Source organism: Amblyomma mixtum, chromosome 1 (genome assembly GCF_055824585.1).
Source record: "Amblyomma mixtum isolate Tamu chromosome 1, ASM5582458v1, whole genome shotgun sequence".
In the NCBI taxonomy this organism is placed as follows: domain Eukaryota; kingdom Metazoa; phylum Arthropoda; class Arachnida; order Ixodida; family Ixodidae; genus Amblyomma; species Amblyomma mixtum.
The window spans coordinates 300,527,227-300,549,067 of NC_143012.1; the positions used below are offsets into that span (position 1 = coordinate 300,527,227).

The window sequence follows — 21,841 nt, forward strand, 5'->3', positions numbered from 1 at the left end:
TCATGGTTATTATCAATGTAAGATCCCCAGCGTCAAAGTTAAACTTAAGTTAAAATCTGGGTTAGCGAGTAAAATGAACTTTGAGGAGACTAGGAAGTGCCTCGGCTGATTCCATTACAAAAAAGAAACCACTAGCGGCAGTGTTGCGCAGTCGTTCTGTCAAACAGTGTATGTCAGTACACATCCGACATTCTCAAAGCTCAGGTAAGCCAGTGGGACTAGCTTCTCAATGTACCTGCAGTCGTGTGTTACGACCGGACAGGGCATGATACAGCTGAAGTATAACGTCAATGCAATACAACCGTGCAATGCAACCGCACTTCTCCACAGCAGCGGAGAAGCCGGAAAAGCATCCTTCGTGCATAAAGCGGCTTCGTTCAATTGTGCTTTCGACGATATAACCTGCGCACGTTAACCGCACCTGGGGCGCGCTTAACGCGAACTCGGCGCATGCCAGTCGATCTGTGCCGATTTCGCCACGTCGCCAATCACTCCATGCATGCACTATTGGCCGGGCGTGGAGAAGCCGTTGTAGTCCAAGGTCAAACCAGCTCGCATAAGAATCAGCTCTCGGCTTATTTCCTTCCCCAATTCCATCGTCCGCACGCGTGGACGAAAGAAAAAAAAAAAGGAGCGGAAATAAATACGCGGGCGAAACCACTTCTGGCGATTCAGAAGCGAGCGGTGTGAATACCTCTTGGCACAGCCGCGCGCGCACGCGGTGTGGAGGCTTTTCCGTCGCGATTATTGCACGCGCCTTACGGGTTCGCCTGCAAGAGCGAAGAGAACTTGTCCCTCTCACTGTTCAGCCGCGCAGCACTTCTGATCGAGACGCGAGAAGTTGGGAAACGCGCGGTCGACCGAACGAGGAGCGGGGCTCACGGGTGTCGTAAGTAGAGCGCGAGCGGGAGATCGCGGGCCACGGCCTCCAATAACGAAGTGCCATGCATGCCACGTGCATGCATGCGAGCACCCCACTGCGCCGCTTTATCTTCCGCGGTCCGGGCCGACTAGAAGGACTCTGATCGGAGAAAAAGCTGTTGTATGGTGCAAGGACTCATCGGACCGGCATTGTCGTTAATCAAGATCGGCACGATGAGGCCGACGATAGTGAGAGCAACTCGATGAGTAGCGAAAAAAGACCTACCCTGCTTCCGTCCCACAGCCTTTAAGAGAGACTTTAGGATCACTTGAAGGGAGATGTAGTCGGATACAACTCAAAAATGAAGCGGCTTTTCCTCGTCAAAGGATCCGCTTCCAGCCAATGGCGTAGGCCCATTCGCATGAGCCTGCTAGCCTGACAATGCAAGGAGCGGCGCGACAATGCAGGAAGCGTACTATCCCCGACCATGAAAGGAGGGGCCTATCCCCTTTCATCTGCCACTCCCTGCATTGTCACGCTAGCAAGGTCATGAGAATCGGCCTCCGCCATTGGCTAGAAGGGGATCCTTTGGCGGTGAAAAGCCATTCATCAAATGCCATTTCGTTATTGATTCTATCCTACTATAGTAAATTCCGGCAAGATCCGGAAACGTCAAAAGCATGCATACCTCCTCAAAACTACAATCGATCGTCCCGTAGTAAACAATACGCGTCACCGATTAAGTGTCTCGTAATTGCGAATAACAAATCATAAACCACATGCAAATGCGATGCCTCCGGAACTCCGCTTTGGACTTAAGGAAGACGGGTTCCGAAATGTTGAGCCGAGCTGTGTCGGGATTGGTGGGATTTTCGCTGTGGTGCGCTTGTCGCTCTATCGCAGGCGTTGGTGGGTAACCTCCAGGTAATCGCGAAGAAAGGTAACGCAATACCGAAATCGCCTCAGTTCGTGCAAACAGAAAGCGTTTGTTCCTCATCGCATAAGCAAAGAGTAAATACATGTTGTAGAACGCACAGGAATTATTTTGCGGCGCTGAGCACGCGACGATGCTTAGCACGCGTCGGTACGGCGGCTGTAAGCCGCGGTGTCTCAGTGGTTAAGGTGCTCGACTGCTGACCCGAAAGACGCGGGTTCGATCCCGTACACGTGGGTCGCATTTCGATGGAGGCGTTAAGTTAGAAGCCCGTGTACTGAGCTGTGTCAATGCACGTTAAAGAATCCCAGGTCGAAATTATCCGGAGCCCTCCGCTACGGCGTCCCTCATAGCCTGAGCCGTCTTGGGACGTTACACCCGCTAGGACAAACCAACCAAACCTATACAGCGGATAGATTTCCGCCGGTTATTAAGAATCACTCGTATAAGTAGCACGGGGACCATTTTGGTACTATGTGCTCAAGCGTGGCAGTTTATTATCACAGGATGTAGAGTAGCTTTCATTACTAATAACCGCATCGGGTCAAACTTACTGCAGCTATTTTTCCCTCCACTGCCTTTCGTTTTGCGTCGCCGCTTTTTCTAAAGTCGCAGAATTATCTATTAGCAAGCGTGTTAAAGAGGACTGCTTTCTCTCTCTGTCTCTTCCTACGGTGATATCCCTAGTGCATCATGGGCGGACCAGCTCTGCCTGTTGCTCACTTCATCCGCAGAGAAGCCGTATCGCCTGTCACGCGGTCGTCCGCCGATCCGTTTCTGCAATCCCGATAAACTTGTTGACCTGCCCAAGCCCCATGGTGACACGAAAGAAGTCCAACAAGCAGCGGCTGGTGACCAAACTGTGCACGTACGCCAAGAGTTCTGAGTACAGTGGTCACGTTGTGTATAAGCGGCATCTTTTGAGCCAGGAACGGCACCCAGCGATGAGTTGGTACCACTAGACAGCGATTCGTCATGTACACTGGACAGAATGACCTAACAGCAACATAACGAAATGTCAAGAATGTGTCAGGACCTCCTGCGGTCGCCCACCTCTCCACGCATATCGCAGTTATCGCAGCGTCCTGACCAAAAACAGGCCTTCGCCGATCATTAGGCGATAAGGCTAGGAAAAACATGCACCGCATGGTAGACCATAGGTGTCGAACCCTGGACTTTATTCTTCCAAGACAAAGACTCGTTGAGTGGCTAGCTCGTCTTCTCAAACACGTGGTTCGTCGAACTAATTATGGTGTAGCGCGCGGAGCAGGTCGAAGAGAAGAAAAAAACTTGCGGAAATAAGGACAATGATGTAGATGAGCATAGTGGATGCCCGATACCCAGCATTGGGCACCCGCTTCAGCTCCTTAGGAGGCTGCGGGGTATGTTACCGTGAATAACTTGTCCATGCGTTTCTAGCCATCTTGTGCCTGCTCTATGCTCCGAGCTACGGATTCATTTATTTTGACATACTGCAGCCTCACATGGGTCAATGGGAGGAGGGTTCAAAAATAAACGCAAAGTACGAGCTCATTATTAACAATTGCAGCACCTCCTGCTTGTCTTGTAAGTAATGCTACCTTGGGCAACCGCTACAGGCGCCAGAAAGACAGCTCCATATATCTATCGCATGAGGAAAGAAAACGTGCTCAAACATGTTCAAACGCAAGTAAGTACTCTTTTTTTCTTTGTGCCTCCATTCCAATGCCCTACCGGGTGCCCTTGGCCTGGAAACAAAAATGGCGTGTAAACGGAGGGGGGGACAAACACAACCGTAATAATATATAAAGGCTGCTTGGGCCCAACGCGTAACTCATGTGAGACAGTTGTTAAGCTCACTCGGCTTTATTACGTTCGCCGAGCACGGGTCCTGTCTTTGTTCATCCACAAACCTTGGGTCACCGCGGGCACCTGAACACACGGGCGACCGGGCCACGAAGGCTCCGTGCCCGAAGACTGCCCTCGAAAAACTGTTGACACGGGAAGGCTGAGTGGACCTAGCTCCAAAGCACGAAAAAAGGGCGTCCTCTGTGTACCTCACGCACGCAAAACAAGGTGACTTAAGTTATCACTGCCCTCGGCGCTTGTCACGGCCATTCATCAATCACCGGAAACCCCATTAAGTAATGCGCACCATTATGCATGGCCTTAAGGTGAGCGAGACCTGTATGTACACAGGTGCCAAGAATTCTGCCACTGGCTCCTGCTCCTCAAATGAGGGCATTACGAATCAGTAGACCTTCGTCCGAAAGAAGTCGATATGGCGGAGACAATTCTTATATAACTAGTGTCTCGGTAACGGCTGGTAGTACTGCAGTGCCAATATCTCAGGTTGACGATAACTTGATTGAACGGTGTGCTACAGACGAACCAAAGTAATTATGACGAAGTAGGATTGCGGGTCGATGTTTAAGGGTTGATCGAAGCTGTTTCCCTCCTCTCTCCATGAGCCTATTATGCAATGAAGTGAAGTAGCAGTCACTGACCATAGTCGAAAAAAAAAAAACCGAACCGAAGCGTGGCCTTGTGGTAGAGCATCCGCCTCGTATTCGGGAGGTGCTGGGTTCGATCCCCAGTGCCGCCGGGTACCCACCGGTTTCTTTAATGGGTAGAAGAGTTCCCCTGGCCTGGTGCTCGGCTCTTCTAGGGTGAAATGCTTGGGAAAAGGGTCTTAGACCAAACAGTTGCCTTGACGGATGAGTGATAAGTTCCCCCGCCAAGCAACCATAAGTCCGCCTCGTGCGTCATAAGCCCAATTTGTGGCCCTTTTTTTTTTTGCCCACATTTGACGGGAATTTTGCGGCGCAGGCAATCCTTCCCACGCGGTGCACCCCTGAAGAGCCGAGCGCTAGGCCGGGGGACCGCATGTTCCCATTGGATTGACCGGCTCGGTGGACCGGCGGCCGGGGGAATCGAACCCCCGAACTCTTGACTACATGAGCCTATTATGCAGGTAAAAAAATTAAAAACAGAGAAAATCGTTCTCCAGCATCTCATGTCGCATGGGAAGAACGATGCTGTCCAAATAATATACATAAAAAATGTCTCTAGGAATGACATAGGAGAGAAAAAATACGAACACGGACGAACACGAGGGGCACTTGGAGCTTGGTTGATGAGTTGTATCTGAGCACAGAGAATTATAAGAGCTTGACAGTGCTGGTGCATTTAAAGCATCAGTCCTCCACAAAATTAACGAGTTCATGTAAAGTGATTTCGAGACAGATTAGCCGCCGGTAAGCGATTGTCTGCAATCTGTGCATAGAAAAATGATCAGCTCCAAATCTTGTCCAACAACAATCCATCTGCAAGGCCTGCGTCCAAAACTAATCAACGAGGCTGAACTTTGCTGTTCTGTGCCGGTCGACTGCACTTTTTTTTTTATTCGGCAGGCCTGGAGTGGATCACTAATATCATCCCGACATCACCTTAACATCAGCCTTGTACACCTCTTCTATTTCGAGACCGTTTAAGCTTATCACTTGTTATACCTCTTTCCCATTTACCAGTTCATGCCTACAGGAAATCAACATTTTTTCGGCGATACAGGTCAGTCAAGTTTATCTAAACGGCACTGGATACTACGTCAGCCCGGGAACTGTTGCGACTCCTTTTTCTGCCTTTCCCATCACATCAGCTCGTAAACTGTTCTCTAAATACCGCCCTTTAAAAGCTGGCTGGGATAGAGCCTACCTTCTTGGCACTATCTCGAGGCTTCTATAGAGCGAGGCAAACCAGCCGTTCAATGACAGCCAACAGCACCTCAACCTTGGTATTACGTAGCCAAAACTTGATGGCAAACGCACACGTGTGCACGTGGTCGATGCGATCAGGTTTGTGACCGCGTTTGCTCCTTATCAGATCCCGTTGGACAAAAAGCGCAAGTTTTCGCCCTTGGCGAGGAGATTAAAAACAACACGATACGAAGTGAGCTGATTACGATCATCTTACTTACCGCGCGTGGACCCTGACCTGGCTTCCGATCACGCCATCGTGCGTGCAGTTTGTGTGGCCAGCGGTTGCTCAAACGCCAAGCTAGCTGTTGTATAACACTGGCGGCCGCAAAGGTGCGTTTTATTTTATCTGATTCTTTCCATCCGCGTTCTTGAGCACCGACATTCGTATATTCCATCACGAGGTGTATGCCGTGAAGTGGTCAGCGAAATTCCGGCGAATGCGAGGCTGCACTCATCAAAGATTAGTCCGGCGTCTTCCTAACAGACTAATCGTTAAGCCCATGAGCACAAGCCTCGACTTTTATAGCCCTGAAATGTGGCTTTTCGGTTTGGTTTTGGTTTTATTGGCGTTTAACGTCCCAAAGCGACTCAGGCTATCAGGGACGCCGTAGTGAACGGCTCGGGAAATTTCCACCACCTGCATGGTTCTTTAACGTGCACTGACATCGTACAGTACACGGGCTCTGAATTCCGCCTCCATCGAAATTCGGCTGCCGCTGTCGAGATCGAACCAGCGTCTTTCGGGTGAGCAGCCGAGCGCCGTAACATACTGAGCCGTTGCGGCGGGCTAAATGTGGCTTTTCGTTTGATACTCGTGCGACATTCTTCAGAAGCACACTCGGAGACGACTATAGACACTCAAGTAGCTATTCCGCTGTCCTGTATTGAAATCCTAGTAAAGGAAGAAGCAGGATGACACTTTGAGAGTTAGGCCTAACAGGTTCGCTGTAAATTGTGCACTGAATTATAGATCCCCCGCAACCGTGGAAGCGTGGATGGCGCCTCAATGTACTTTGTCGAGGCCGTAACTCGGGCGCGCAAACGTGTGCATGACCTTCAAGCCACTGACCTTTTCACGCCTTCCTTACGTCGGTGTGCCATTTCTGAAACGTGTTTTTAAACAGTGCACTATGATATATCCCGGGTTGTATCTGAGTAATTATGGACAACACTGATCCTCTGAATGTCAGCCTATTACACGTCTTAAGCGTCGTGAACTTGGATTTCTCCTGACTGACAGCATTTGCTTTTATTCGGGTGTTTTAGGGTTACGGGAAGAATTATTGCTATAGAGACAACTTAGTGATTTGATTAAAAAGTCAAGAAAAGACCAGCATGAACACAACTCTTTTCTCGAGCAACTATGCAATAATGTCAAAAGCAATAGTCTGCGGTCCATCGCCTGAATTTGCGAAGCAAGCCTCTTGTCAGAAAACCCGTTTTAAATCATCGCATGAGCGTATGAACAATTCTCCGCGGCCTTGACTTCAGACACGAACGCTTCCACCTCGACAGATCCTCACGGCCAAGACCACTTTGCTTCCCGCTACCGAGAACCTCTCTACGAGAACGCTGTTTTTTTTTTTATTATTATTACAAATACCTCAAGGGCCCTCGGGTGAGGGCTTTACATGAGGGGTTCGAATAAATAGTGCACTGAAGGCCGCGAAAAGCAGGTTCGAGCTTCCCGTACTGAAAGGCGATCTCCGGAAGATATCTCCACCCAGACCTCCGAAATATATCGCGCGCTATCGCTTTCCGGGACTGGCGGCTAAACGGGCTCGGAAAGGACTGCGGAAGTTTCGCGGATGTAAAAAGATCCGCCCGACGCGTGTGTACAATCTGTGCCATTACAAGCGTGCAGCACTGACGACGCATTAGAGCTCGCGCCAGCGAATCAAAGGTCGAGTTCGCGATGATGTTTTCACATTAAACCCAGCTGCAACTTAAGAACAGCCTGAAGTTTACCGCTATCCGCCTCATCACTGGAGAATTTCAGCATAGTGCGATCCGCGATCTGTTTTCGCAGGGTCCCAGCTGAGTTTGCATAGCGACTGGCTGAAGTGCGCCCGCGCCTGGCCTCTCGGGACTACCTACGCATGCGCAGAAGGCTCATTGCGAAAGGAAAGCGCACATGCGTAGATGGCGCTTCGCGGAACCGAATAGCTATGCTAAAACTCTCTACTATATCTTTGCGATTTCTTCGCAATGATGTGAAAACTGAAAATGAATGTATTTTTACACATTAACATAAAAGTAATATAGACACGTATAGTTCAAATGCAGCTTTAGTGATACTTTAAGTTGCTAGAGTGATTTAAAAATCAAGAGGTGCTACTTTTGTTTTTTTTTTTAAAAAGTGCTCGTTTCTCTAGATTTTAGTGACTGGCCAGTGGATTAGGCAAAAGTAGGCCCAGTCAAAACCCGAAATGGCTCCACAATATTGTTCTTAACTTGTGAGTACAGAGAGGATCCTGATTGGCCAGCGCCTGGGCTTTCGCATCGTGATTTGCCAGGTCACGGCCGCCAGCCAATGGCAGGCCGTTACCGCGTGCAAACAGCTTTTGAAATTAGGCCCTTGATTGGCTGACGCAAGCTCCAGCTTCCACAACACTGCATAGTTTTAATGGCGCTATGAGCGCATAGTAGTTCCGCGTTAGGGCAGCCCTCAGTGCGCGGCCCCGTGTCGGGGCTTCCTTATGCCTGAGACACGATCCGAAAGGAGACGCAGCACTGAGAAAACGAGCCGTTTCCTCGCGTCCGCCACAAGTGCTGCTCCTCTCGTGACTCCTGTGTGTTTACACGTGCACCGAGTCCTCCCTGAGAGCAGAGACGCTGCGAAAAACCGCCCTGAGAAAGTGAACAAGTACCATACTCACATTCACTCATAGGCGATCTTTTACAGCGAAAAGTGGTTATTCCATGGGCTATTGTCATCATCTTCATCAGTCTATACCTCCCCTTGAAGATAAAGGACTCTTCTATATCCCTCCAATGTACCATTTCCTATTCCAAATGTGGCCAACTTATCTGCACAAACTTTTCCGGGGGCCGTATTCTGTGAGAGGTCCATTTTCCAGTGTCCATTTCGCGCCGATTTGGTCCCCTGTCATTAGTCACTCAGATATACCCGCGGCTTTCAAGTGTCTGTTCGAAGCGACGCAGCCATTGGATGGTTGGCGAACGGACCTCACCATTGGCTGCCATCGCCAACCAATGGTGAGGTTCGTTCTCCAACCATCCAATGGCTGCGTGGCTTGGAACACACTTGAAAGCCGCGGGCATATGTAAGTGACCAATGACAGAGGGCTAAATGGGCGCGAAATAGACAGTGCAAAATGGACCTCTCACAGAATACGGCCCCTGGGATCAACACCAAAGTGCTAAAATGACAACAGCCTCCAAAATGACAACAGCCTCCACAGAATCGATCAATTCTGTTGACTCTCTTTATTGTAACATCTATTTGTGTGCTTGTTTTTTTGTTTGTGTGCTGTTCACGGTACCTTCCAGGCCTTCTACGAGGGGCATTGGGCCAGAGTACGGGTTGAAAATAAATGCAATTGGAACAAAATGATGATACAAATGCAATGCGACACAAAAACGCAACTAATGAGAAGGTCAAGAACATCGAAGACCAACTTAGATACGGAAAAAAAATGCAGCCGTAACGTGAAAGGTTTTTTTAGCAAGTTGGCGCACGAGAGCTCTACAAGTGCGAGCCAGCTTTGAGCAGCTACTACTAGTTCGAGTGACTTTCGATATAGTGTGTCCTTCGTCGCAAGAGCGCAGACATTCCTGTAGTCGGTCAGGTCGTAATCCCTCCAACCAGGATATCTTGTCTGCGATGGCCTCGGCGTAACGGTTGTAGGCGGCGAGGATTCGCCGCTTATAGCCGCTGGTGACAGACCAACGTCACGTATTTCACCCTTCTCCCTAACACTTTTTTTTTTTTAGCGTTTTTGTATTCCACTCGTGCCGCTAGTACGGGCAACCGCCGCGCTGGACTGGTCCTACGAGTTCCGTTCCACTGTAGTCACGTCCTCGAATACCTTCTTCAAGTTCGCGAGTTCAGTGCTTCGCTTCGTGACCTTGGAGTGGAGAGGTCGTACCCTACAATCTTAGAAAAAAAAAGAATTTCTGAATGGGAAAGAGTATGAACGCAATGTTTTTTTCGTTTATTGTAAGACCACTATAACAGTCAATATATGCAAAGATTTTCCGTCGGCAGGCTCGCATTTTGCTGCTATTAACTTTTTTGCTACCGTTAAATGAGTTTTTTATTGTTTTCTTTATGGCAGCCTTAATTGCGTGATGCAAGCAATGAAAAAAACTTTAAAAGAAAGATTTTGCCACACAACGGAAGAATGGACCATTACCTTCAATATTTCCAGAGCAGTACCTTACAATTTTCCAATATTCAAAATTTCTGTCTGAGAATGTTGGACATGAATTCGATTCTCGGCGCATCAAACGGTGGCACTGCTTTATTTGCTTTGTTGAATGATGATTGCTTATGGGCTTCATTTCTGATCATTTTCTTTCTCTCTCTCTCTTTGGGATGGGGGACAGGGCGGAGAGATTATTCGAGCAATGCGCGACTATAGTAAATGCGCAAGATTACGCCTGGTCAACATTGCCCGCTAGTATTACATGTTTAGTAACGTTTATCTGGCAACCCCGTACGGTAGTCGCGATGTCGAAACATTACCGCGTTCTCTCTCTGGGTCAGGCCGTTCGCAGCTCCAGTCCCCGTACAACTAGTATCCCGTTCGCTATACGGGGAGGAAGTGCGGAAAGCTTTCGTTTAGCGGGATGACTATTTATACGCCGACCGGACCGTCCCACAAACAAAGAAACGAAACAAACAAGCACAACGGAGGAGCCCGTATCTCGCATGCAGCGTTCGCTACCTTCTTTCCTCGTGTTGGGCGTGCAACTTCCCTGCGACGCGTTCGACGACGTGCGTATCAATTGCCGGCGGAGTGCTCAGTTGCCCCTTCTAGAAACGCGAGGGCGATGGAGCAACTTCTCGAAGAAGCTCGTTTCCTTTGTTTTTGTTTTCTCTTCAGTCTTCTCTCTAATGGGCGACGCGTTCAGGAGACCGTGAAGCAGTCGCTTCCACGCCGTGGAAGCGGCCCGCGAATGACGTGAAAATGGCCGCTAAGTTTCGCTGCATTGCACTTTGCATGAGGCTCTCTTTCCCCCCAGCGTTTTTATTTTAACGAGAGAGCATATACCACTTGTCACAGTCCGTACTACGGAGGTAACACCATCTTCCCCCGAGCGCCGCCGTATTCTAAAGTACCGCCATCTAGCTACTGGTCCGTCACGAAAGCTATGCGGGCTTGTGCGGCCGGCCGCAGCTGTTTTTGGCGGACCGAGCGCAGCAGCTGGCTATTCTGTGTGATCGCGCTATTTTGAGCGTTTTTTGCATAAAGGGTACTTGTGACCAGAAGAGCGATTATCTCGTACGACTCTCATGGCTAATGGAAGTCTATCTCACATAACTGTCACCGGTACGTCATGCCTGTGTGGACGTCGAATTAGCGCCATGCAGCCAACGAATGCTCAACTGTTCAATGTAAGACGCGAGCAACACAGCAGAATTTGCATCACAGCGTGACAATGCAGGGAGTCGCAGATAAAGGGGATAGTCCCCTCTCTGCATCGCCCCACGAGCAGGCTCATGAGAATCAGCCGACGCCATTGGCTGGAAGGTAGTCCTTTGACAGGGAAAAGTGCTTTTTGGGGGGGGGGGGGGGGGGGGGCTTGCGACGGTGAAATCGAATTCAAGACGCAGTGGCGAAAGCCAGCTGCCCTCCCGAAGAGAGGGTGAGAAGGGGTGCATGACCGAAGGCCCAAAGACATTTCGAAATTCTAATGCCTTTCACCTTATTTATTTCAGGCGAACCCTATTACACAAACTTGGACAGCCTCCAGGCTGAGTTCGCGTGTCTGTCATCTTAGTGATTTCTCATCAGTGCCTCACGATACGTTTCTTATTCTTATCCGCACCAGGAAAGTGTAAAACAGTCCCCGAAAATACCTAGCTACGGACTGGCAATATATAGGGAGCTCCGAGACAAAGTGTAGGCCGGACGAGTGAATGGTTTCTCGGGGCTGATTCACCCGTTGAGGTGTGTTATTGCGTGCAACGGCAAAGGGGCTTATCGCGTTTTACGGGTGCGCGTAAAGCAATGAGGCCCCAAGGGCTGAATTGTAAGCCCCGCTGCAAGGCTCAGTGATATAGCGTGTTTGACCCTTGTCGAGCGGCCGTGTCTCTGTCGTGCGAAGCTCTTCATGACGTGCTGAGGTGCGTTTGCTGCCGTCTGCGATGATGACCTTTCCTTCTAATTACCCTGTTGTCTAATAAACTGATCTCACTGCTGTTCAAGCTTTGTTTTTCGGCTCACGTAACTGCGACACTAGAGAGCTCTTCACTCAAAATAAACAATGCAAGACAAGTGCTGAGTCAAGTTTCCGGTAATCCTGTTTATTACCCACGAAGGCCTCGGAAACAGCAGTTAAAACATATAACCGTCATAAACATTTTGTTAGAAGAAGCGGAACGAACAGAAGCAGTTAGTATATTCGCATATGTGATAGTTATAATGTCCCGACGCTGACGCAACCGATGCAAGGATGATTAGATGATTACGTGTTGCATGTCGTGTTATGGGAACGTCTTCCCTTGCAATTAAGAAAAAAAAACTTCTCGTGTCGTATTTTCCAGCGACTCGTTTCCCGATTCGTCACTTTGTCATTGATGACTGCCGCCTATAACGTCAAGGCTGAGAGACAGCCAGCAGCGTCTACCGCTAGCTGTAGTACTGAAAGGTGGTTTTGAGCAATGTCGAAAAAAAAAAGCAGAAGGACGAGTCGTAACAAAATGCTATCTATGCCCCTGGCCTCGTCGTGGGTTCGTCGAAATTCCTCTTGGCAAGCGCTTCAAGTTTTACGGCTCATTTATGCGCAAAGATTTCTTTTCGAATTAACATTGCCAGTGCTTCCCCAAGAAAATATTCAAGCAACTGAGCAACCAGAAAAGGATCCGACATCAGATCGACCGTAAGCCCTGTTTAGGTGAGAGAGATTTCCACGAATGAGCTGAACATGCACGTCGACCAGCGCTGCCAACACTGTAGTTGTTGCAAGCAAAGATCTCTGGGTCTGATAGGACAAAATGAGCACGCCGCACAAACACGCCTCGGGACATTTTTTTTTTTCTAATTTTTCGGTCAGGCAAGGCCGTGCCGCTCACCGGACATGCTTGGCATAAGTGTAGTCGTTGAAAGTATTTCTGCTTTTAAGTGGCAAATATAAAACAAAAGCTGAAACACTTTTCACGCTACGGGCAAAACAGCGACAGTGACAGCAGTGCGGCATCCATTCCGTTGCCTATACGTTATAAGAGCGCCCACACTGTCTCACATGGGCAAGGCCTCCTCTGGTTCACCTGAGACGCCGCACATTTAAAGACCACATCCCGAACCAACTGGATAGCATTTTCATCGGCCTTGGCTAAAGCGGGAGATTTAGGCGACGAATTACTACAACGATCACTCTGCTTTAAAATAGGAAAAGTAGTCTGTACAGACATCGCAGTAATAAGTACAGCGTGCCCAGTACTCGGAAGTAAAACTAAACAAAACTAATCATGAAATGTCCGGAACTCCGCTCCACACCGTTAAGGCCGATTCACACGACGGTCCGTTCGCCCGCGGCCCGCGCACTACGTGTTCATGCGTCACCACATTGAGAGGCGCGCTGTCAGCCCGCAGCCTGGTCAGCGCGCCTCTCAATGTGGTGACGCATGAACACGTAGTGCGCGGGCCGCGGGCGAACGGACCGTCGTGTGAATCGGCCTTTAGCGATTGTCTGTAGAACCCCTCCCCCTTCAAGAAAAAATTCAGAGGGAGCAAGGGGTGATGCCTCAGCCCGTCCACTGTTTGCCCTCTCTCCTTTTCTTTCCAGAGTAATTGTAAAAAAAAAAAAAAAAAATCATAGTTGTGTCGTCTCCCAAACAGCACGCGTAATATATCCGTAAAGACCTTTAGAGGGGCTTTTTCTTTGCTCTCCAAGCTCCACCGTTACTGAGTGCGGTTCAGAGGGATCTTTACCATCTGTTACGCTTCTCATTAGCCCCATTAAGTTAAGAGGCAGCTGTGGAAGCCTTTGTCCTCGTCTCCGATCATGAAACGTAGCGCATCACGCAGTGGGCCTGCAGTAGATCGTCTCACATATATAAAGACTCACGAAGAGAAGAAAAAAAAATGCACTGGGAAGCAGTACTATAAGAATATTGAAGAATGTTTTTCTTTGCGTTTCACCACGCTGATCGCCCTCGTGTTCCTATCTGTTGCTGTACGAATGTCTTGGCCGCATGTTCCGGGGATGTCGTGGCCATGCTCGCAAAGCATCGAGATTCAGAACAATTTCTAAAACAAAAAAAGCACGATGGAAGTCTTCTAGGCCAGAAGGAATGGATTGAGCAAAATCTGCAAATGTACATTTGCAATAGTAGAGTACGACACGTGTATTATTGCAGACATTTAAGCCTCGTACCTTGAGGGATCGCAGAGTGAATGACAGGCAGTAACATAAGTTGGGAGGAAACCATTGACATGGTAAGTTCAAATTTAGGGGAATCCCCCAGTGTGTAGTGGATTTGTAATAATGGAGTATCCACCCATTTGTAGCAATATGGCCACTCTTGGGTGGGTCCTAATGAGTAATTACTCCCTGGTTACAAATCACTAATTCTCAAATCACTAATTAAATCACGGAGCGATCTTACAAGTGAGATTAAGTTACGAGAGTCTGACCCCGGTTATTCAACTACAAGAAGTTTGTTCTCGAAACACCTGAGTCGTTTCTCCTAGCTGCGCCCAACCTGTCTGTGCGACTCCCTCCAGGTCGGAAAAAAGACCCTTCATTCTCCCAAGCCATTTTGCATACAGCGTTCTTACGACACCTGCTTCTCCTCGCGCCAACGTCGCTTGTATACAAGGCGCGCCTTTCGGAACGAGCTACAGCGCGCGCGAATGCGGTCGGCGGTTCTCCGCGTTCATTCCTCTCCCGCGACTCCTCCGCGCGCGCCGAGTGGCAGAGGTCACCGGCCGGAGTTTTTAAGACGCGAAATGTCGTAACGCCCATCGAGCAGCCGCTGTGTGGTCACCGCCCGCGACTGCTGCTCCCTTGACTCTAATGTGCCGCGAGCATGCCCGCTCACACAGCAGCACGCGCGCGTCCGCATTTTGCATTCGGGTCCAGCAGTGTCAAGGGCGTCTGCCGCTGCGCCGGAGAAAAGTCGCGCTCCCCCCTTTTTGCCTGCCTCCCACCCCGTGGCGCTGTTGCAGCCGGTGGCTAGAGTACCTCGACGAGCGCTCTCCACCGTACCTCCCCACTGGCGCGCGCTTCGAGGCGCCGGCGGCATTGTGGACGGAAGCTGGGCGCGTCGTCCGCGGGTTTGGAATCACGCTGCTACCGTTCCCAATCGGCGGCTGGCGTGCCGTCGCAGCACGTGCTCCTCAACGCAGCGCAAACAGCGCAGCGCTTTTAGTTCGCGTCGGCCGGTGGTTAATAGAGCTGCTTTGTACAGCGCGAGCGTGTTTTCACGCTCTACTGCGTTCCGCGCTGCTTTTGCCCGGCACGTGGAGGGAGCGGCTGTCGTTTACAACCCGTTGGCTGGTACTTGTGGCACGTGAAATTTGTATGTGTGTGTGTGGTTGGTTTTACCGTTAGGGATTTGAATGAATCCGTCGAGTAAAATATAACGAAGCAAATAGAGAAAAAACTGAGGAGGAGGAAGTGAAGATACGTGTTATCAAAAGGGCCCTGTTATTTTGAGTCTGCGGAGTGTGCCGGAGCAAACGCACGCTCATAAAGTTTTCGAATCTAGAAAATTACAAGAAAGCATAATTGCTGGGCATCGACCTGTACAATGTAACTCTCAATGCCTGACTGCGGGCAGCAAGGGAATTTAGGCTTTTCGGGATTTCGGCGCTCCGAAAACTTCCGTGGGCATCTGTGCCAAATCGCGAAAATCTTTCACGCGAATAGTTCGTGGCTTCTGCCCCTAAGTATTTGAAACTGTCATATATGTGCTACAGGACGATACTGGGAGGTTTTTGTAGCATGGGTACTTTAATCTGGTCAAGGTCAAAGCGTCATCGCAACCTCCGGATCGCAATTCCCTGTCTTTTCCCCCTCTCTGTATCTGTCTATATCTAACTTATCTCATTATTGGAAACCGTGTATCATTTGTTGGTCGTTGGGAGAGAACTTGCGCAACAATAGCACACGGCATAGCAGGAATTCACGACGAAATGAACGCATTCGTTTTCGGAAACTATGAAAGCTAAATTATGCGGTCCGCAAAATGGCCACGCTTGAGGCATATTGCAAGAAAATAATAATAGCGACTTTTGTCAGTTCGTCCTGACAGTGACATAGCAAGCAGTAAGCACGCTTGCTGATTAGGAACAACTGTATCTGTTTGGTAAACAAAAGAAGGTGGAAGTCTCGAATTCGAAGGCATTGCGCACACTTTTCTTATAGCCAGTATTCGGTTAACGTCGCAGAAATGCTAACCAACGTTAAAGTTTCCGTTGAGCCCTCTAGATTCCAAGGTGTTATTTCGTAGAACTTCGTCGCTAGCTAAAAATAGCACTGGAGTACGTTGCTGTACGGAGCTCGCCAACTTCCGTTGAGTGTGCCGCACTGTACGTCGAAGCACTCATGCCTTCCTACCTCAGCACAACCGAGTGCGGTAATTTCATGTTTTCGGGGCGCCAGGCATGGTGTTCAAATAAAGGCACACTCTCGCCGATGAAGCAGGCTCAATCTGTAACGCTGTTCAAACAGTCCTTCGGAAGATTTAATCGTGGACGGAACGCTCAATTGGACGCAATCATCGCAACCACGGCAGGAAGAGAACAAGGTGATTCCACTCCATTAAAAAGGAGGGAGAACCTTGACGGCTGGTCACAAAGGCTCGCAGGGCAAAAGAAGCTGTAAAGCCGAAGCGTCTGTACGGCTCGAGACCGTTCGCGACTTCGACGACCACTTGTAGGAGCCGCGCCTGTTCTGCTCGGTTCATGAAAAGCGCTGTCGAGGATGGGTGTATGACGAGTAAAGAGCTTAGAGAAAGAAAGGAAAAAAAAATTCATTGGATCCCTTTCTGGGTTCTTTGCTTTCTCCTTGTTTGCGTCACGACTTGATGTTTCTTTTTTTTTTTCTCTCAATGTGAACTGACAGATGGAGCTCCAAGTGCGCACCATGCACAGAATGCTCGGCTAAAGGGCGACGCAGCCCGAGTTCGTTGCGGTTTTTGCCTGAACACACGTGTGGCGTGGAAAGCAGCCGTGGAGCTTTGCAAAAAAATAAAAAATAGGCGGGAGAACAGCAGTTTCGCGACGCCGCATGTTCTAGCTGGCGTCGGAGCGGTTAATATATACTTTTTTAAAATTTAATTGGGGAGGCGAACGCGCCGGGGTGTCTCTATAAAAAAAAAAAAAATTCTATGAACAACAGAGCATGAAGTTAGTTGTGCCACGTAGAATGTCAGCGCAAGCAAGAGGTACTCAGAGAAGGGGTACAAAGGAAGCGGTCGCATCGTGCACATTCCTTGAATACCGTATTTTTGTGCTAATGTGTTACTCGTACCCAACAATTCTGGACAAAAACGTATTTGAGCAGGAAACCGTTTATGAACGCAATTTTTTCGTAGAATGTAAGATTTCACTCTAACAATCAATACATCCACAGATCACCTGATGGCAGTCTTGTATTTATTGTTCTATGAACGTTTTTGCTATCCTCAAAAGCGTTCCCCGTTGGTTTTATATGGCAGTCTTAACTGTTCGATGCGATCGATGGAAACAGTTAAAAGACTTTGCTACATGTCACAATAATGGACCATTACCTTCATTATCTCCACAAGAGTGTCCAACAGTTTTCAAAATTTTTTGTCTAGAATGTTGGACAGGCATGAGCTCTTCGCAACGGAGAGAGTTGGATATCTTGGGTACAAAACAAGTAACTCATCGCTGGAAAAAAATATACGCAATTTTTCGCAGAATAATTTAGCCAACCTACGCGCTTTCTGCGGTGCCAGCCCGGTTTCTATCTGTGGGTCGAAAACATGAAATCCGTGAGAAGAGCAGCATTTAGACAGAAACAGCTGCAATACTTCCGGTGGAACATACTGATAGCGATAGTTTGTTACGTGCGTGCATGATCAAAAAAAAAAAAACTAGATGAGCTAGTAAACCCATAATAGCTCTCTCTAACGTCACCGTAGTGCAGCCTGGGTACGTTAAACTATGAGGGAGTGCATTATGGTCACCTTGCGTATGCTTAGTGGTCGCAACGTGGTATCGCAGATAAAACTTTCCACGGCATCATTATCATAACCATTACCAGCTGACCATGGCAGCACCACCGTAAGCTAACGGGATCGCGCACTTGCCCTAGCTGCCGCTGGGCGCGGTAGGTCAAGTAAGGTGACGGCTATATTATTATGCCCTTCACACCTGTCCGCCGCTCAAGGGCTATGAAGACTAACAATTGCAAATGAGTGACAGGAACTAATTAAAGTTTTGGTCGCGTGTAAACAAGCAGCAAAGTGGTTAACAATTTTTGGAGTCGTCGTGAATGGCATGGTCTGACAGGAACTAAATGAACGCTTTTCTAACGCGAAATAAAGTAAGACCTGGTTAACAATGCGAGGAACTCGGCGTAAAGCACTGTGCGCTGTGTGTGAAAATACTTTTCTTTCTTAAGGTCTCACTTATCCGAAGATCCAAGGCTTTCTTCGATAAGCGCCTGTATTACCAAAAAGCTGACGCTGGAAATGGCCTGAGAAGCACTGCAAGTTTATAGACAATCTGCTAAGTAACGTTTACAAGCGGCACAAAAAGTATTTAAATTACCCCTTAACACAGCGGTAGTCATTATAATCTTCAAGACAAAAGAAACGCGACAGGATGCACTTTGATGCGGCCAATCGGAGTGCTGAAATATCAGCAGTTAAACCTCCGGCCCATCTCGCGCAGAAATAGCGGGACTCTTCGTAGCCATCAACGTCATCCCCGCTCACAGGAGCACTCCGAGTCGACAGATGGAGACTCACCTCAGCGACCTTTCCTCGCATGATGGTCGGAAAGTAGATGTGACCGAGCACCCCAACGAGGAGGATGACACCGCAGATGGCCGTGAAGGTGGCCAGGCAGACCTTGCTCTTGGTCGACGTCATGACTGGCAACCAGGGAACAAAATATAATACTAAACGGGAACACACCAACTGTATCGGCCTAACAGTCTCACTGATCGCCTCGCCGCACACACACCGAACACGTGGCCCGCGTCGGGCGCTTTGCAACACTCGCTTTCGGTCGTTCCTCGGTCCGGGCCCAGACGGGGAAGCTCTACCCGCGCCGCCAACTTCCGCGCGGTCCTCCACAAGGAAGAAGAACAAGCGACCACGCGGCGGCGGCGGCCGTAGGTGCCGGTCTGGAGCGCTGACGGCCGCGGTCTGTCACGGCGTTCCCTCACCTGCTTGCGGAGGCTGGCCCGCGCACGCTACGACTGCGGCTGATATGTCAAACAACGCGCGCGGCTTCCGCTCAAGATGGCTTAAGTACGGCCGCCTCCTCACCCAACACCCCCCGCCGCTCTTTCCCCTTCCGCCTTCTCTCGGCCTCCTCGCCACGTTTCTCCCTCGCAGCCTCTGCGGCAGCAGCAGTGGCACAGCAGCCCGTTGTAGCGGTGCTGGCTACCCCCTCCCCCTCTTGTTTACGTATTCCGATTGCTGCTGTCGTCACTGCGCACGCTCGTTTCGCTGAGAGATTGAGCGAGCGAGATCGAAGAGGTGGAGATGTTTTGCGGCCGTAATTGACAGCTGCGGGCGGCAGCTTTCGCAGGTTTGAAGCTATACCGATAGCTATACTTGAAACTTTCTCCTTTGTATGCGGCGTTCCGCTGTGGTGCAACTTTAATCACCCGCGTACACACGTAGCTCGAAAAGATGGAACGTTGGAAGAATTAGAAAAGGTTAGACATGATTTCGCAAGCAGCGCCGTCGAAGGCACGCGCAAAAGAATGTGGCCATAGCCTCTGTCTTTTGCATTCGCCTTCGGTTGCACAGCTTTTGCGGCCACGTTTAAGTGTTGTTTATCCACAAGGGTAGATAAGTCGGCCTCCTCAGAATTTCTCTTTTGTCGTCACGGGACCAAGGTGCTTAGGCCTGGTTCTTGAGCACATTGTGTGGGGGCTCGCATTGAAAGGGGAAAGGGTGAGAAAGTGTGGAGGGAGGTGCACCTAACATTATTTCTTGTTTGCCTACAAAAGCGCTGAAAACAGGTTCCTCTCTCTTCCCTTTAGGTTTGCTAACTTTTTCTTCGCCTTTTGTCAACTGAAGGATTTTTTTTTTCTTTCTTAAGCTTATCTCTACTCGTTTAAGCCCTACGTGCTTAAGCGATCAGGGAATGAAGAAAACTCCTGCTGCCACGTTTAATCGCACCTGTACCGCTCAAGTTCTCGAAGATTTATCACGTTCGCAATCATCTGCAAGTTGGACTACCTGGTCTTCTGCTCATTTGTAAGAAACAGCGTTAAGACGAGGCTCGACAGACAAATGGATACAATGCCATGGCGCCAGCTCTGCTGTGTCCCATCAATTTCAGTTCATGCGCAGCAGGTCACCTCCGCTTCACGCAAAAGCAGCAGGCATCGCATCTTGGCACATCTGCCCTTTTGCGCATGCGTGTTTCGCGCTGATGCACATGTGGTGCGGATAGTTTGCGCAAAGAGTAAAACAACCATAGACGAAACCACAGAGCGGCGCCAACTGGTGCAGACAGTGTTTGTCCCCGTCGTCGTTTCTCTTTTTTTGCGTGTGAAAATTATGAAAGCCCCTGATTCCACGCAATGTCATATGCCTGATTTCACCTTTACTCGGCTTTGCGCGATTTTGTGGTTGTCTGGTCGCCTGGACAGGCTCTGCAAGTAGCTCTATTAGCACCGGGTTGTATCGTTTTTCTAAGGATAAAAGTCAACGCAAGGATCGAGACAAAATAATGCATTTGCTTTGTTTTTTGAACCGCCGAGGCAGTTCGGTTAAAGCCGTTGCCTTGCTCACTCTTTCCTGTACCTTGCTCTCTTTTTCGACTGCTTAGATTATTTTGCTCGATGAGTCAGTTCTGCGCGCGCTCTGTTCGCATGCAACGAGAAAATACCGCTAGTTTTATTTTGCTTCCTTATTGCCTCTTCCGCGCGTGGGTGTGGGTTGGAGTCTTTATACTTTCTTCCGGCATCAAATGACGCGCCGTCGACGGCTCCAGCCAGAGATAGCTCGAGTTTTCCGAGGCCTATAGCAACAGGAGACGTTGGAGAGCGCAGTTTGGAAGGGACGGCAGTGCGCTGAAAAAGCAGCAGGCAGACACCGATGAATACGTAATTGAAATAAAAATGCTGCATACGAACGAAGCCAGCATATCTCTTATGCGGAGGCCTGAGCTAATTGCGACCCTCATTATATGCACGCAGCTTGCACATGAGCAGCTTACTGGCGTCTCGTTTCACAAATATAGAGTCGAGCCCAGTTATAACGGCCGCAGTTATAACGAACATTCGCTTATTACGAAGGAGGGTGGTCTTATCGTCAGAGTATGTATTATAGCTATGACGTTGCGTCTCAGATTAAACGAACAACCGTGACCGCACCACTCGGTTTTAACAAACGACGGGGCCCGATAAACTCACCCCCGAAGTCGAAAAACGCGCATATGGCAGCCAGTCCTGCGTCAGACTTGTGCAGAGCGCTCGAGCAGTGCGCACCAATCAATGGAAACTGAAATCAGACACTAACCGATGGTTTTCGGGTATAACGCTAGTTCTCACCTGGTTTTCAGGTCTATGCGGCTCTACCTCCGCGCAAAGGTTGATTAACTGCGGTGAGGTGTCGCTTTATTTGCAGTCCGACGAGCTGCTCGACCGCTTTACACAAGTGTGGCGTGTATATTCGAAGAGCTGCGCCTACGCGCTGCTCTGGCTTCGTCGCTGCATCCTTACGACTTAGTCGAGTACTGAAAAACAAGGATGCCGACCTACCACCAGCTGCCCTGAACGCCTCAATCACCGTCGGTATTATAGCGGCCCAAAAGCGACTCGTCCGCAGCAAGGGTATCGGCCAGGTTGCACATGACCGCTCTGGAATGCTTAGCCCGCTTTGAAGAAGCAGACGTGCACAACAGACTTTAAAGAAATAAATGCCACTATTGTCCGATTGTATGTTTTGGTACC

The 21,841-nt window shown here is 49.4% G+C and overlaps 1 protein-coding gene across 1 annotated transcript in view; it reads right to left on the reverse strand.

Moving 5' to 3' along the window:
- LOC149372191 (lysosome membrane protein 2-like) overlaps nucleotides 1-19,162 on the reverse strand; it is a 68,093-nt gene extending 48,931 nt beyond the window's left edge. The window contains exon 1 of the mRNA XM_089566590.1: nucleotides 18,672-19,162. Coding sequence (XP_089422716.1) covers nucleotides 18,672-18,794 — 123 coding nt within the window. The 5' untranslated portion in view covers nucleotides 18,795-19,162. The remainder of the gene's footprint in view (nucleotides 1-18,671) is intronic.
- Nucleotides 19,163-21,841: the final 2,679 nt, after the last annotated feature.